The 17,152-nt window shown below is 53.3% G+C and overlaps 1 protein-coding gene across 1 annotated transcript in view; it reads left to right on the top strand.

The window, feature by feature from the left end:
• Positions 1-17,152, top strand: part of DPYD (dihydropyrimidine dehydrogenase) — a 347,040-nt gene that overhangs the window by 249,399 nt on the left and 80,489 nt on the right. The window contains exons 15-16 of the mRNA XM_070395710.1: positions 11,316-11,384; positions 15,978-16,061. Coding sequence (XP_070251811.1) covers positions 11,316-11,384; positions 15,978-16,061 — 153 coding nt within the window. The remainder of the gene's footprint in view (positions 1-11,315; positions 11,385-15,977; positions 16,062-17,152) is intronic.

Here is a 17,152-nt window from a genome sequence, read left to right as displayed (position 1 = left end):
ACGGTTCTCTTCCTTATCTGAGCAGCGTGTCCATGTCCCCTTGGCCAGTAGGATGGTCTCGCTGCCACTCCCACTGTCTTTTCCACTCACGGACGAAGGCACCGTGCATCCTTTCCACCCTGATAAGAGAGAATCATGGATCGGCTGCCTCCTGCAGGGCCCTACACTGGGGATGGAGCCCGAAACCGGGGCATGTGCCCTGACCAGGAATCAAACCCTGACCTCCTGGTTCATAGGTCAATGCTCAACCACTGAGCCAGGCTGGAGGGGCCCCAGGGCCCATTCTTATAGGGATGACTTCTCCACGTGTTTGTTGATTGAAAGCATTGAGCGTTTCCCAGACATCATTTTTATGCTCTATGGATAGGCCTGGAAGTGTTTTATATCATTGTCTTGGCTGTCTGTTTTACTGGAATTGTCTCTTCTCATCAGCAGGAAAAATAATGTCATAATTGTTATATACAAATGAAATTGTTATATACTAAGAAAGCTCTGCACAGATGACAAGCAAACAGCCCAGTGTCTATAGGTGCCTATAGGCGTGCACCGTGGAGTCAAGAGCGAGCTGTGTTTCGGGTTGTGTATCTGGCTTTACTGTGGGCTGACAGGTGAGATTTTGTATTCAGAGGCTAATTAAATGAGAAGCACCAGATGAATATTATTTTGAAATCAGCATCAAGGAAGAATTTCTGTGCAAAATGCCAGCTGAGAGACGGAGGCACAGTCTTGGATGGCATGGGGGCGGGCAGCTGCAGTAGGTCACAGGGTTGGTGACTTCATTGTGCGATGCCTGATTTGGGAGTCGGTTTAGAGGAGAGCAGCCGGACCTGTCACAGAAATCACAGCGGGTGAAAATGGGCCTATTCAGTCTGCCCCTCCAGGCCCCCGATTCTTCCCGCTGTCAGGGAGACTCCGGGACAAAGCCACACTCATCCGGGTCCCGGGGGCACTGTCTGCGCCATGCTCACAATTGACATGACCAATTCCACACGCTCTCCGGCGGGAGGGACGCAGCGTCATTCTGTCCTCTCTCCTTCAGGATGACGCCAGGTCTGAGAGGCAGGGAGCAGAGGCGGTCCCTGCTCTCCCGCCACCCGCCATCTCTCCTGCCTCTGGGCCAGACTGCGAACCAGACAGCTGATGCGCTGGTGGGAGGGCCACATGGTTACCTACGGACTCAGTACAATCAAGAATTCCAGGCTGGCCCTGGCCGGTTTTGCTCAGTGGCTAGAGCGTTGGCCCAAGGACTGAAGGGTCCTGGCTTCCATTCTAGTCGAGGGCACGTACCTTAGTTGCAGGCTTGATCCCCAGCCCGGGTCAGGGCAGTGCGGGAGGCATCCAGTTGATGTGTCTCTCTTCCATGGAAGTTTCTCTCTGTGTGTCTCTCCCCCTCCCTGCCACTCTCCCTAAAAATCATTGGGAAAATATCCTCAGGTGAGGATTTAAAAAAACAATGCCGGGCTGTGCCACTCCTTCCTCGAGTCACAGGAAAATGGGCCCACGGGCAGCGAGGTGCAGCTAGCGGGTGTCCTCGCTCCTCCCGAGTCAAACCATCCCTGTGGGTCCTCCTGCCAGGACCACCCCTGACCACGGCTGCCACCCGCTTCCTGGCTGAGCCTCTTTGCGCAGCCCTTGTTTGTTCTCTTTGCTCAGAAACCTTCACCTGGATTTGCATCGTCCAGAGCGTTCGTGTTGGACCCCAAACCCTTTCCCGTGTCTCCGGGGAAATGGGGGAGGGGGTCATGGAGACAGTCACACACGAGCCTCTTTGAAATAGGGCCCTCGGTGGCTTGATCGGGTACGTGCTCATCCCGGAGCCAACAGCGTCCACAGCTGACATTCATCAAGTGCTGCTAAGGGCTTGGCAGGTGCAAACCCTGACCCCTCACAGTAGCCGGAGGCGGAGGCGCCGTGCTGCCATCCATTGTCCAGCCAAGGCGCGTGGCGTGAAGGAGCTGCCGAGTGCACACAGCCAGGCAGCGACGGCTCCAGGACTGACCCTGGGCCTCGGACGGGAGAGTCGGAGCTGGACACCGAGGGGAGAGGAATAAAGTGAGCAGACACCCACCCCTGCCCTCGGGCTGCTCACCGCCGGGAGGGGGCGGTAGACAGGTCGGAACACCTGTGTCCCGGTGAGAACTACACGATGCCCCGAGAGGGTGAGAGGAGCGAGTGCCCCGCTGCCATGGGGGCCATGGTGGGGAGGAGCCGCCAGCGGAGGAGCCCCGCGTGCGGCAGCCTCTCCCCCCCGGCGCTGCCCGGGCTCAGTGCCCCGTGAGTGCTGGATGCAAGCTTGGGGTGGCGGGCGTGCAGCTGGAGAGGTGCCCCGACCACGGGGACTGGAGATGGGGCCAGGGAGTCCGCCCGGGAGTGTCAGCTCTACCCTGGGAGGTGGAGAGTGCCCGCGAGATGCATGTGGGAAAAACGCCACGTTCCCCACGTGGTTCGGAAAGATTCCCGAGCGGCTCTGCAGCAGCTTTCGGGAAAGGAGAGCGGGAGGGTGACCGCAGAACCAGGGAGCGGGCGTCTGCGCGGTCAGGGGATGAAGCGGCCGCGGGCTGGGCACTGAGCACAGACTCCGCTGTGGAGAACTGCCCCTCTGGTGGGCACAGTCCGTGCGCGGCCGGGACCCACTCCCCCCGCCGCCCGGTGGCTGCACCTGAGGGTTGGCCGGATCGCTATGTCTACGTCGTCTTGTCCTCTGGCTTCCCCCTGGGCTCCCAGGGGACCGGGGAGATGGAGGAAAGAGGGGGGCTCCCTCCCCCCAGCTTTCAGTCCTTCCAGGTAGTGGCTCCCCGGTATCCTCCAGGGTCCCTCCTGCTTTTCCTGCGGGAGCCCCCACCTTTGTAAATAGCCCTTTATTCATCTCCAATCAGCGCCGTCTGCTTCCTGCCAGGGCTCTGATTAACACGGGGATGTGGGGAAACGGGCATGTCGCGCTCTGTTAGTGGCCTTATTGCTGAGCACCCTCTCTGCTGACCACTTGGCCGTAACGAGAGAAATGCTGAAGGCGTGTCTTCCTTGACCCAGAAATCTCTTACTTAGGCACGCACGCACGCCATGGACGTGATCTCCAACATATGTGTAGAGAAAGGCGTGTGGTGGTTTAAAGAAAAAAGAGTAAAACAGGTCATGTATGGAGGCCGATGTAATAGGGTCCGAGGTAGCGTTTGGGATGACGGCCCAGGCTGTGGGCCAGTGCGCCTGACGGGGTCTTCGGTGGGAAACGTCTGTTTTTATACCGATGAGCCTGGCGTCACACTGGGGAAAGGGGTTTCAAGGCTGCAGTTTTTCTAAACTGTTTCCATTAGCGAACCCACCATCCAAGTTATTTTTACTTTCTAGAAACATCTTTAACTGGGAGAGTGTGGTGCCCAGCTCCTAACGTTGTTGTGAGAATTAGTCGTCACGTGCCTGACGCCGCTGTCAGGTGCCAGGTCTGCAGACAGGCCCAGGGCGGGTGACCCGCCAGGAGGAGCTGGACTCGCGCGGTGGGCGTGGAAGGGGCGAGCGCGCCAACATCGGGCAGGAGCTGGTGTGGCCAGAGACGGCGACTGTGCAGGGAGCGAGGGCAGGGCCCGGGCACAGGGAAGTGCGGTTACGGCCGGTCCTCAGTTCTCCTTTGCACGGCTCCGTGGACAGGAGGCGGGGGTTTGGGGAAGAGATGATGCGTCGGGTTTGGGGCACAGCGTTTCTGGTGCCGTGGGGTGTCTGGCTGGGGTGCGGGAAGCCATTTGGACAGCAGGTGGGACCGCCCAGGGCAAGGTGGCCTTAGCTTCGCTCTGAAATACCATCGTGGGGGTGGGGGAGGGGAGGAGGGCAAGATGCGTCGGAAGTTTCCATAGCCTTTCCGACAACCCCTACTGCCCTCTGGAATTGCCACCCTCTCATCGGTGTCCGTTCTTCCTTTCCAGTCCTCACGCGTTGAGGCTGTCGTGCTCCTTGGCTCCAACTGACACCTGTGTCCTTAGTGCAACTTAATCTTCACCAGCAGCCCGGGCACCGGAGCCGCCGGGAGTTGACAGCACCCGCCTGACCCCGGGCCTCCCGCTGGTCCTGACGGTGCACGTGTGCACTGAGAAGGCTTTTTCTGCTACTGCATGTTTGATGGACATATTTGATCATTTCTACTTTCCTTGTCCTGTTTTCTCCTGGGAAAATGTATGACACTTTTCATAGAAGGAATCACTTTATATCCATGAGAAGGAGAACCAAAGGCAATTTGAATGCAAAACAACAAAGGGAAATTGTATTTTGCGGAAAGCGAGCCCCAGCGAACAGCTAAATCAACGTTTTGGATCTACTTTCCTGGTCCCTGCGTAATTATTAACACTTCACTCATCTAAAACCTCAGACACACATTTACGTGCAGGGGTATGCTCAAGGAAAAACAGAGAGGAGAAGGGAAATGGCTCAATTATTGACCTCCCCCCCCATGAAATATTCCTTTAAAGCAGCGGTTCTCAACCTGTGGGTCGAGACCCCTTTGACGGTTGAACGACCCTTTCACAGGGGTCGCCTAAGACCATCCTGTATATCAGATATTTACATTACGATTCATAACATTACAGTTATGAAGTAGCAACGAAAATAATTTTATGGTTGGGTCACAACATGAGGAACTGTATTGAAAGGGCCAGAAGGTTGAGAACCACTGCTTTAAAGTAAAGGGATTGGAGATTGGTAATGTCAAGATATTCTGCATAGCTCGTCCTTATCAGAGAGGGAATCTTCTTATTAAGGAATCCCAGAAAGAGGGAGTCTCTGTAATATGTCCGTGTTCGTGCAGATGGACAGTTCTCACGCCGGGAATTTCCCCGGAGAGATGGGGTCCCGGTGTCAGTGGGCGGCATCATTGACTCCCGGGCCCCCCAGTACATGGATGGCAAGACCATCCCTCTGCTTCCCGGAGACAGGGCGGGGGTTGTGATGGCTAACGCCCCTGTCGCATGGGATTGGATGTTCCAGGTGGCGTTTAATAAGCAGCATATTTTATTTCAATATTGGAAAACATTGAAATGAATACAGCATAATAAAACGGAATGAAAATCGGGTATTTAAAGGCTGCTTTGCTTACTCTGTTTGGCTTTGTTTAAAAGAAGTCACGGGCCGACACGATTCTGCTGTCTGGTGAGATGGAGGTTGGGGATCACAGTTCTTCACTCCTGGAGAATCTCAGCTCTTAGAAATGCCACAGCTACAGCGCGTCAGTGGAGACTGAACCCTCGTCCACAGACACATGCGTGGGAGTGAGGAGTGGAGGGGGCGGAGTGTTAGGAGCAGTGGTCGCCAAGCGGTGGTCCGCGGACCTCTGGTGGCCCGTGAGGTCCAAGAGGCTGGCGACCGCTGGTGTAGAGGATGGGTGCCCGGAGCCGCCGGTTGGAAAAGCCAAGTCCGTCTTCCCTCGGCCTCCCTCGGATGCGCATCACGGACAGCGCACCAGGAGGTGGGCGTCAGCCCCGGCCATGCTCTGTGACAGGTGAAACGTGCCACTCGTTTGCCCGGGTGACTTTTTCCTGGCATTTCTCAGCCGCCGTAAGCATCGCTGGGAATAACGTCCCGTGTTTCCTCCGTCACAGCCCCTACAGCTGATCGACTGTGGTACTTTAATGCAGCGAGTCCTCTACCAGACACTGCTGTGTGTGTTCAGCCAAGGCTGGTAACCAGCGGAGGGAAAGACTCGTTGTGCCATATTGCAATTTGAAGAGGAGGAGTTTGCCTGGGTGGGACACAAATTCAAGGCTCAATTTGCATACGAGGGTGCTTTTCTTCCAGTTGATAGAATTTCGTGTGTGTGTGTGTGTTTGGGTTTGGCTGAGTCTTTTGGGTTCATAGGTGGCTGTTTCATTATAGAGTATTGGCATAGTTGATTGAAAGCGTACTAGTACGTGTATATATAGTATCTATGTATGCTTTACTTATATGTTTTTGTTATTTACATAAATAATTTAGGGGATAATTTTGTACATTTCCCAAGTATAGTAAATCTTTCTAGTTTGGCTAAGTAGTATCTACTGAGAGACAATGCTGCAACAGGTTAGGATAGACTAAAAAAAAAGGAGAGGGTTGCTCAGCTGTTTCAGAGGGCCTGCCCGCGAGGCTCCTGAAGGAGGGGAAGAAAATCACATGCCATGTTGTGACTGTTTCCTAAAGAAACAGCAGGAGCCCCTGATGCCCAGAGGCCGCTGGAGAAACCCTGGAGGCTGGGCTGTAGCTGTTTCCGGGCAGGAGAGGGGCCGGGTGGAGGCCCGGGTCTAGGGCACTTCTTCTTCCTTCCTCCCCAGGGCTCCCTCCTGGAACTCCGTCTCCAGGAAGAGCCGCTTGGCGAAGAGGAGGCGTCCGCTCGGTCTTTGCCATCTGCCTTCGCTCTTTTATTCAGTAAACATGGAAGAGGTTTTTGTTTTGCTTTTATGCTTTCTGTTCCAAACACAAGGCCTGGGACCACTGGGCTTTTGTTCTTGGTCGTTGAAAACGGTAGCATATGGGAAACCTATTCACTGAATAGCGCTCACCGTCATCATGGGAAAACGCGGGAGGGGGATTGATGAGACAGGTGGGGGCCGGGGCCGCACCTGAGGCTCAAATCCTCATCCGGGCTTTTATGGTATCTCCTCTGACGATGCGTGTGGTGTGGGAGGGAGGGGGGGGGGTACCCCTCCTCACCTGCGTTAAATGATGGAACAGTCGGCCCGGCCGGCAGGGCTCTGTGGTTGAGGGTCAACCTATGAACCAGGTAGGAAGTCACAGTTCAGTTCCGGTCAAGGGCACACGCCCGGGTTGCGGACTCTATCCCTAGTAGGGAGCGTGCAGGAGGCAGCCGATCTATGGTTCTCTCTCCTCATTGATGTTTCTCTCTCCCTTCTCTGAAATCAGTAAAAACATATTTTTTAAAAATGATCAAATAATTGGAGGTATTTATAAATAATTCAGAAGGGTCTGAACTAGAATTTGTCTTTTAAGTCAAATGATTCTGGAGGCTTACTTTGCCTTATTTTAAGTAATTAAAACAATCAGGGCCGTGGTTTTTACAGTGCTTTTTGAAAACATGGAGCAGTTATCAAAACAGAAGCATTTGATGACCCAGAATTGCAGTCTTAGACCTTTCTCCCACTCTAAGGGTGCATACCTGTCTTCAGTACTCCCCAAGACGAGCGTATGCTTATAGATTTGTTTTCAAACCAAACTTTCAAATTGGAAAATGCTACCTCGTAAGAAAAATGTATATCTCCCCAGCCATGCAATTACTTCTTTTTGAAAAACTACTTTTCTCCTATTGGGAAAGTTTCAGTGATCATGTAATTATATGTGGGAGATGAGAGAGAGAAGGTTACACAGCAAACACCTCATTGTTATTCCTTCAAAACAGCATCGATATTAACATCCGTGCATTCATGAGCAAGCCAGACAGTGTGAACAGTGAGAGAAAAGGAACATTGAAGAGGAAAAATATACTTTCCTGTTTGCAAAATTTCAGTATGTTATTGTGAAAAAAAACAACACATCAAATTTTAAACTCTGAGAAGGACGTTCAGTGTTTGCTTTGAATTAGAATCGCCAATGCATTGATTATAGACAAATGGGCTGTCTGTCGCAGTTGAAATAGCTAATATGCATATTGGGAAGCTTTCATGAAATAACTAATGAAGCAAAGAAATCTGTTGGTTTCCCCCCGTATGTTTAACGAGGTGTGCACCTTTGCATGCATTGTAAATATTAGTGCATTTGTATTACATTAGAAGCCCGTAAGTATGGCTTGAATACCATTTCTTGAGTTTAATTGGGGTACATTGCCTTGTGAGGATCTTCATTTGCCAGGCGATGTGAGTTGAACGGGCTGTGTTGTGCACGGGTTTATTGTTAGGGCATGCAAATCAGGACCGAATGCCAGCGCGTCCATGAGGCCGCGGCGTGAAGTGTGGACCGGAAAGGTTCCAGTCGCTTCGGAAAAGGTCCTGTCACCATTTCCGCTCTAAATCACTCTGCCAAGCTCCGAGAAGGAACCTTTGGAGCTGACACTGGGGATACGGAGCGAACCCTAAGATGTTTACGAAATTCGGGGAGCCTCGGAGGTTGATTCCCGGGTGTCAGCAGCGCATCCCGGGAAGGGAGCCACTTATCAGCATCCAGGCGGCGGCGAGTGCTTTGCTAGTGGCGGTGCATTCGTCCTTGTCCTGGAAAGCAGAGCCCTGAGCGGCGTGTCTCTGTGCCCTTGACCAAGGTCGCCCACGTGGGCAGACGTGGCCGCTCAATGGAGGAGGAGGTGGCCCAGGCGCCCAGACCTGGGAGCCGTCCCCCGTGCCGAAGGGCTGACCATGGCGAGGGAGGGGGGGGGCGTGTGACGGAGAGGAGGCAGAGCGCAGAGGAGGTGAGGCTTTCGTTTCTTCATCCACCTGCCTCTCGCTCAGCACCTTCCCCGCGGGGACCTGTCTCCAGGGGGCGCCGAAGGAGGTGGTTCTGGGGAGGGGGCGATGGCCGCATCACTGCCTAGTGGACAGAGAGACGGGTGCACGGACTGCCTGTGTCTCCTGCAGAGCGTGGGTGAGAAGAGCCCCGGCTTGGGGTCCAGCCACACCCTTCTTCTCCGAAATCAATAAAAACATATTTTAAAGAAAGAATGTGTAGGAGGCGACACTCACAGAGCATCATGCGCAGCCCCCGGACACCCCAGGTCCCACGTGGCCACGGGTGGACGAGCCCGAGGAGGACTGAGAACACAGGGGACGCAGGAAGAGGCAGCTCCAGGGCTCCCGGGAGGCGCTTCCGGAAGCTGCAGGTGAAGGCAGATGCTGAGGAGAGTGGAGGCTGAGGAGTTTCTGCCTCGTTTGTCAGGGTCCCTGGGGCCGGGGAGCCAGTGAGCAGACACGGCGGGCACACAAATGGGAGAACAGTGCCTTGCGAAGGGGCCAAGGCAGAGAGACCCAGCTACTGATGTGGAGATAACAGTGGTGCCCCCCACCCCCCACCCCCCGCCCCGATCTGGTGGAAAACAGGTCCGATTTTCTATGGAAACTGCGAGTATTGTTTCACTTTCATGTGATGTTTCTATGTTCGGAAGACTTGGATAAGCAAGGCATTTATGGCTCCCCAAATAAAGGATTACAAAATGACAGCTTTCAGAACATATTCCCCTTTGCAAACATGAAGTCAGCAATGGCCACATGAGCTCTGAAGAGCATGTGAGCTTTTCTATGTATATATGCACGTGTGTGTGTGTGTGTGTGTGTGTGTTGATTTTAGAGAGAGGAAGGGAGAGGGAGAGAATGAGAGAGAGAGAAACATCAATGATGAGAGAGAATCATGGATCGGCTGCCTCCTCCACGCCCCCCACTAGGGATCAAGCCTGCAACCTGGGCATGTGCCCTGACCCGGAATTGAACCATGACCTCCTGGTTCATAGGTTGATGCTTAACCACTGAGCCACGCCGGCCGGGCTGGGCTTGACATTTAATGCCCGAGTCTCCGTGTCTACGTTTCAGGAAAACTGTGCCAATCCCACTTTCAATCTATTTATATTTAGGTGCAAAGACCCTGTAAAATATGCATGTTGCACAATTAATGAATATTTAATAAACAGATTTTCTGAGTTTAAATGTCTTTGAAAATCACTTGGCTCATATGGGGTTTTTTCCTTCTTGGTATAATCCCAGTGGTGTTAGCAATGATTTGGTTGTTTGCCAAAATCTAACCCCTCGACAGGTAATTGACAGGTATTCACCTTTGTCACCTGGCAGCTTTTCTTACTTAAAAATGTAGGTTGTCTCGAGGTGGAGCTGTGGATGGGTTTCCAGGGCAGCTCCCAGCGAGTTCCTGAACCACCACCGCCCGTACGAGGGCCCAGGCTCAGAGAAAATGGGAGGTTGATGAGGTCGCCTGCCTGTGACCCATTGGAAATTCTATGTTCTTCACCTTAATTTCTGATCTGTAAGCTTTCTTGTAATTCAAATTTTTTTAAAAAATCATTTTATTTACTCCAGAAAGAAACCTATATATATAAAGGCCTGAGAGACCATTTAGCCATCCGACCAGTAGCTATGACGCGCACTGCCCACAAGGGGGCAGACACTCAATGCAGTAGCTGCTGAGCTGTAGTGACTTGGCAGCTGCGGTTCTCAGGTGATGCACCCCGGAACCAGAGAGGAGGGAGCCCGATTCCAGGGTGCATCACCCGAGAGCTGCCCTCTTGCAATCTGGGACCCCTCAGGGCATGTTGGAGAGCCGGTTTCAGCCTGATCCCCGTAGGCCCGGCCGAGGCCCCCACTGGTACAGCACCGGCCTCTAATGTGATTATAAAAACTGATTGGACCGAGAATTGTCATTCTTTAAACGTTTGGAAGGATGACCCCCACCACCCACCGTCTGCTGCCTCATTTCTCAGTGAACAGACCCCCAGACCCTTCGGAGAGATTTGGGGGTCGCTCCTCTCACTTCTTCCTGTCCTGTGCACGCCGTCGGGTCCCGGCCGACTCCTGGCCCCACGTCCCTGACATCCTTCCTGTAAAGGGGGTTCTGTGTCCCCAAATCCGTGACGCTTCTCTTGCCTTACCCCCTCGGCGGTGGCAGGCCTCCACTGGGGGGCGTGTTTCGAGGTGACGCAGAATAAACTCGGCCAAGGGACGCCAAGGAGTGTCTTTCCCAGACCTGGAAGCCTTCCGCTGTGTCCGTGGTGCTATTAATAAACACTGTATGTCGTTGCATAATTTAGACAGCCCTTCCCCTCACACAAATATATGTAGTCCCCTCGACCGCCTTTAGCAGTTGGCAAGTCAGTATTGTTTTCCTCTTAAAAATGAGAATGCCGAGGGTCAGAAAAGTGAAATCACGTGTTCAAGTCTTCAAAGACAATGGAGGGCCCCGGCCCACGTGGCTCAGTTGGTGGAGCATCGTCCTGTGCACGGAAAGATTGCCGGTTTGATACCCGGTCAGGGCACATGCTCAGGTTGGGGATCGGTCCCCGGGGCAGGGGGGTTGAGGGGGGCATGTGCAGGAGGCAACCAGTAGATGTTTCTCTCATACATCTCTCTCTCTCTCTCTTCCCCCGCATCTCCCCCTGCCCCTCTCCCCCTTTGCCTTTCTCTAAAACATCCCCGCAGGTGAGGATTAAAAACAGATAGGTGAGGAAGTCTCTAGTACAAGGAGGAAGTCCCACATCTCATCCTTTGCTTCACTTAGGATCTGGGTTATTGAATGGCTTGTTTTTAAACGGATGCACAGCTAACCTCGCCTTGTACTGTACCATTGAGCACACGCACATGTAAAGACCATGTGCCCTGGTGCATGCAGTCATATCTGAACCGTGTTCTCTCCTCTCTCTGAAGGTCCTCATCGCGAGCATCATGTGCAGCTACAACAGGAACGACTGGATGGAGCTCGCCAGCATGGCCGAGGTAACGCAGTCCTCTCTCTTCTATTTCTTCTCTTCTATTTTTATCAGCTGCAAATAAAGAGCCGCCGTGGAAAAGATCCCCATGACAGCAAAATTGAATGGAAAATGGTAACTCAAAAAGTTTCTATTATCATGTTTCATTAACAGGGTGGGAATGGAAATTTAAGGGACTCTATCCCATGAAAGTGGTCCCTGGCATTTCACAGGCTGCCTAGAAACCCTTTCTCCTTTGAATCCATTTCCTCTTGATTTGCATAGAAAGCAAAACCTATACGAGGATGGATGTCATGACAACACATAACGCCACTCTGGAGAGGCACACTGGATCTTACCTCGCCTTCGGGCAAGCTGGTGTGACAGGAGGAAAGAAACTGTGAATGCAAAACCCTCGGATATTTAAAATGTAAAAGGTCCCGTCCGGTACCATTCGCGTGTGAATACGGACAGGCCTGGGATGGTGGGACCGGCGCTCCTGAGTGGGCACGGTGAGCGGGGTCTCTGTAGTGTCAGGGACGCCTGCCCAAACGCGAACAGCTCCCCACAGGCTCAGATTTGTTTTAATTTTATTTCTTTAAATATATTTTTATTGATTTCAGAGAGAAAGGGAGAGGGAGATAGAAACATCAACGATGAGAGAGAATCGTGGATCAGCTGCCTCCTGCATGCCCCCTACTGGGGATGGAGGCTGCAACCCGGGCATGTGCTCTGACCAGAAATCGAACCATGACCTCCTGGTTCATAGGTCAACGCTCAGCCACTAAGCTACGCAGGCCGGGCTCAGATTTGTGTTTTAAACAGAAAAAAAAAAAAAAAAAATACATAGTTAACGTTATACACTATCTTGAAAGATACTCGAGACAGATTTAGCTGGGGTTTCTGGAAACCGCTCAGATAGGAGAGTAAATCTGACCCCACTTATGAACTAATGACTCTACATCATATTCAGAAATGTGGATTGTGCAGTTTATTCGGACATCTCAAAATTGTGAGGGGAAATTACTTCTGGGACTCGGGGGCTGAAATTAGCCGTGATCCGTAATCGGCTCCCTGAACTGGGCACTGCGTCCATTTTCTACATGTATTTACCTAATTGAGCGTGAAATCCTCCATGGAGCCCGTGCCTGGCGTGAGCTCGGCCAGTGTTAAGCTGACCATGATGAATCGCTTTACACGCTGCCTGCGTCCCGCCCGCCCGTACAACAGAGGCCGTAAAAAAGAGTTCCTTTGGTCGGGAGCCTTTAAATGAGCGAGTTTTACTTTGAAGAAGTCAAAAGCCTTTGTATTAGTAACACACTAACCGGCTTAACGATGTTTGCTACACATTGCTCACATTTCATATCTATTTCTTTTTTCTCCTAAATATTTTTTTACTGATTGCAGAGAGGAAGGGAGAAGGAGATAGAAGCATCAACGATGAGAGAGAATCATTGACCGGCTGCCTCTTGCACACCCCCCACTGGCGGCCGAGCCCACGGGCATGTGCCCTGACCGGGAATAGACCCGTGACCTCCTGGTTCATAGCCCGCTGCTCCACCACGGAGCCTCGCTGGCCGGGCCTGAGCCCTTCACTGTTGTTAAATGTATTGACACTTTTCCAAAGCAGCCCAGTGAGTCACTTCCATGGCGTTTCACTGGTTAGAGATGAGGGACCGGGGCAAAGGGAGTGAAGGAACCTGCCCCAGTGCACACGGCAAGGACGTGGGAAACGTGGATTCAAACCCAGGACGTCTGGCTCCAGAGCCCACACGACTCGCGTGCACATCCTTCTTCACACGGAAAAGTGGAAGGGAAGCGGGGGAGGCGCGCCCGTGGGGAGAGCGCGCTGTCTGCCCCTGCCCTCGCTGAGTGCCACCCTGTGCAGGCACTCGGGCGATGCAGAATCAGCTGGGCGCAGCGACGGCACCCAAAGGCTCCTGACTAGCCGGGGTCGGGGTGCACGGCACGCCCAGTCCCAGTTAATTCGCCGTCTCCTGCTCATTCAGCAGTTCAGGCCCCCGGCGTGCATATCGCTGCTTAGAGAGGAGCACACTGCCCGCTCAGGCGCCGGCGTCTGTGGGAGCAGCTCTGAGCAGAGGCCCAACGAGCACCGCCGTCCCCGGGTCACCCGGGGCAGGGAACCTGTTCCTGAGACTCACAGGCTCCTGTCAGAGGCCCCTCCGGCTGTGTCCGCTGGGCGGGTGATCATGTATTTCTAGAATACCGGGGAACTTTCTAATCAGTCACTGAAGAAAACTTTAAATTGGGTTGGTGGTTTTACAGTATTTTATTTTTAAAATTATTTTAAAATATATTTTTACTCATTTGAGAGAGGGAGAGAGATAGACACATCCGTGATGAGAGAGAGTCATTGATCGTCTGCCTCCTGCACGCCCCCCACTGGGGATGGAGCCTGCAACCGGGCCTGTGCCCTGACCGGGAATCGAACTGTGACTTCCTGGTTCATAGGTTGCCCCTCAACCCCTGAGCCACGCCAGTCAGGCTACAAGATTTTAATTTAAAGTTTAGAAGGCTTAAGGATGTCAGGTTTTCTTAACATACTGTCCCAACACCGGCCACAGACTAAGGGATCTCTGTTAAGTCACAGGAGTGAGTGAGGCTGTGGGCTCAGCGTGCTCTCACATGGCTGGGTTCGTCACCCTCCCCTCAGTCGCAGGCTGTGGGACAGGGAGTAGGGCACTCAGACTCCTGGTGCCTCAGTTTCATCTTCTGTGAAATGGGAAGAACGACATATCCTCCTGCAGAGAGCCTCGCACAGCGTCTGGCCTGCTGTTTGTTGCCGTCATTGCCGTGCTGGCTAATTGTCAGCGCGCACTTGTACTTTAGGAAATGTGCATCAGGTGAATATGTTAGCCGGTGCCCCCTAAAGCTTAGGTATTCCAGAATGCTGTTGAATTGATTTGCTTTTTTAAATTGCTGCGTTTCAGCTCAATACAGAAGTCTACAGGAAATGTTTGAAATAACTAAGAAATGATAAGGAAAGAGCAGCCGTGTATATAATTGTACTGCGCCATCTTTTAAGGAAGCTGGTGATTCCACGGACGTGTTTGGGGACGGGGCCTGTTCCTACAGCCGACACAGAAGGTTGGCTGACTTGCCCAACGCAGTCCTTGGCCGACCTGGGGTTGAACTCAGTGTAGCCAGCTGTGTGCGGCCCATGATTACTGCCGAACCTGCAGGGGGGAAATGGCATGATTTAAATAACGTAATTTCCAAATAACAGGACGCGTTTAAAACTGAACTAGGGAAGCAAAAGCCACGATGAGACCCTGTTAGGAAACAGGCTGGGTGAGCAAATGAACTCTCCCAAGTGTGCCGGGGCAAAAGCAGGCTCGCCGATGAGTCGAGATGGGTGCGAGGTGGCTAACCAGGACTCGTGTTCGATGAGGTCCTCCTTAACATTCAGAAAGCGGGGGGTCGGGGGGGTGGGGGGAACAACAGGCTAAAACCTGAGCAATTAGGGAGCTTGGCCCCTGCGCTTGGAAAGCAGTGAGCTTTTCTCAGCCGGCGCCTGGCTTAATAGACTTGTTGTAAATGTATGAAGTTTCTAGGTGACCTTATTTAAAACAAAATTGTAGCCCGGTTGGCGTGGCTCAGTGGCTGAGTATTAACCTATGAACCAGGAGGTCGTGGTTCAGTTCCCGGTCAGGGCACGTGCCCGGGTTGCGGGTTCGATCCCCAGTGTGGGGCGTGCAGGAGGAGTCTCTCTCATCATGGGTGTTTCTATCTCTCTTCCTCTTTCTTCCTCTCTGGAATCTATATATATAATTTTTTTTTAAGTTGTAGCACCTGGAAAATTCTAGAAGTGAGGTGAAAGAATGGAAAACTTGAACCACCTACTTCATCTCCCATTCCTCGCGTTACTCTATGAAGCTATTAGAAAAGCATTTTGCTTATTCTTAGAGGTTTTCCCGGGAGACTCCCCAACAGTTCCACGACCCCCTGCGCATGCTTAGGGACCCCCTGTCTTCCTGTGGCAGGAGCCCTCCGTCCGCGAGTGAATTCATGAGTAAACGAGAAGGACTCCTGTGTAATTATTAAGCTAAGACAGTGTCACCTGTACTCCCTGGTTCTGTGCACGGACATTTTTTAAAAATGTGATAAAATTGACATTCAGTTAAAAACACATTCCCTGGTGCTCCTTCCCGGCAGCCTGCTCCGTCTTCCTTTGCACGGCGGCTCACGGTCCCTCTCCCGGGGGATAAGGTGTGTTCCTGTGAACAGAGCCGTGCGGGGCCGCAGGAACGGGCCGGCAGGCAGAGCTGAGCTGACCCCCTGCCGGTCACCGCGTAGCCAGGCCTGGGCATCGCTTTTCCTGTGTAAAATGCGCCCAGTCAACCGAGGATTGTGCACATCCGAGACACAGAGCCAGGGAGCGGCGAGGGCCCTCGGGGAGCTCCCGTGAGTGTCTGTGATTGCTGTTCTAGACGCTCTCATCGGAGCCAGACCAGCCCTGCGAGGCCACGAGGCCGCCGTCCCGTCCCGGAGGGAGCAGCGGGGCTACTGTCTGGCCACATGCCCCGGGCTGTGTGAGGGGGGAAGCCTGTGGCTCCCAAGTAACGCTGTCCCTTTCCTCCCTCTCCCGCGTGTCCTGCAGGCTTCCGGAGCGGACGCCCTGGAGCTGAACCTGTCCTGTCCACACGGCATGGGCGAGAGGGGCATGGGCCTGGCCTGCGGGCAGGTAAGGACCTCGCAGCTGTCACCTGTCTGTCTGGGGGGAGCGGGCCCTGGTTCAGGGGCCAAGGCTGCCGCAGGCGGGTCAGACAGAGACCGCCAGGGCTGCTCTGTTCGGTGGTGCTGAGAGCGTGGGGAGGGAAGGCAGCTGGGCTTGAGCAAGGGTGAGGTTACTGAGGACAGGCTCCCATTGTGGGCCTGACAGGAGGGAATCTCACACCAGTTTAACAAAATGCCGAGCCGAATAGGCTGTTTGTGGTGCAGTGTTCTGTTTGCAGGCTGGCCACAGCCCCTTCATGGTGGGGGTCCCCGCTGGGGTGCCTGGCCAGCCTAGGTGAGGGGCTGCTGGCTGTTTGCAGGCTGGCCAAGCCCCCCATCAGGGACCCTCACCCCATGAGGGTGTGGCCAGCCTGGGTGAGTGGCTGATGGCTGTTTGCAGGCTGGCCAAGCCCCCCAGTGGGGGCCCTCACCCCATGATGGTGTGGCCATCCTGAGTGAGGGGCTGATGGCTGTTTGCAGGCTGGCCACGGCCCCCTGCCACCCAAGCTCCCAGTGGAGGCTGGCTGGAAGCAGGTATCTGAGATTTATTTATCTTCTATAATTGAAACTTTGTTGCCTTGAGAGGAGGCCACAGCCGGCCAGGGCAGGCGGGAAGCTTGGCTTCCTCCATCGCAGGGGCAACCAAGCCTCCTGCTTGCTCCAGCTCCGTGGCTGTGGCCGCCATCTTGGTAGTCACTCTGATTGGCTGGTGGGCGTGGTCTGAGCGTAGCGGAGATGCAGTCAATTTGCATGTTTGTCTTTTATTAGATTAGATTATAATATTCTCCTCTTTTCTGCTTGCTTAGCACTTTTCTTGTTTGACTTTGTGCCTCGTGATTTCTGATTTCTCTTAGCATCCTCCCTGCATGTGGGGTGACAACTTGCAGGGTTGGCTCACATTGCTGACAACAAACAGCCCTCGTTTTCGGAGAGTTTATTACACACAAGGAAACGTGTTATCTTTGGGGTGGGTCCTGTGATTTAATTCTCAAACAGCCCTTGGGGCTGCTACTACCATTATCCATGACCGCAGTTTTGGGAGATGAAGAAGCAGGAGCA

This window comes from Myotis yumanensis, unplaced genomic scaffold (assembly GCF_028538775.1).
Source record: "Myotis yumanensis isolate MYYU_CA2020_CCGP unplaced genomic scaffold, mMyoYum1.0.hap1 SCAF_17, whole genome shotgun sequence".
In the NCBI taxonomy this organism is placed as follows: domain Eukaryota; kingdom Metazoa; phylum Chordata; class Mammalia; order Chiroptera; family Vespertilionidae; genus Myotis; species Myotis yumanensis.
This window is presented reverse-complemented; position numbering and strand designations above follow the sequence as displayed.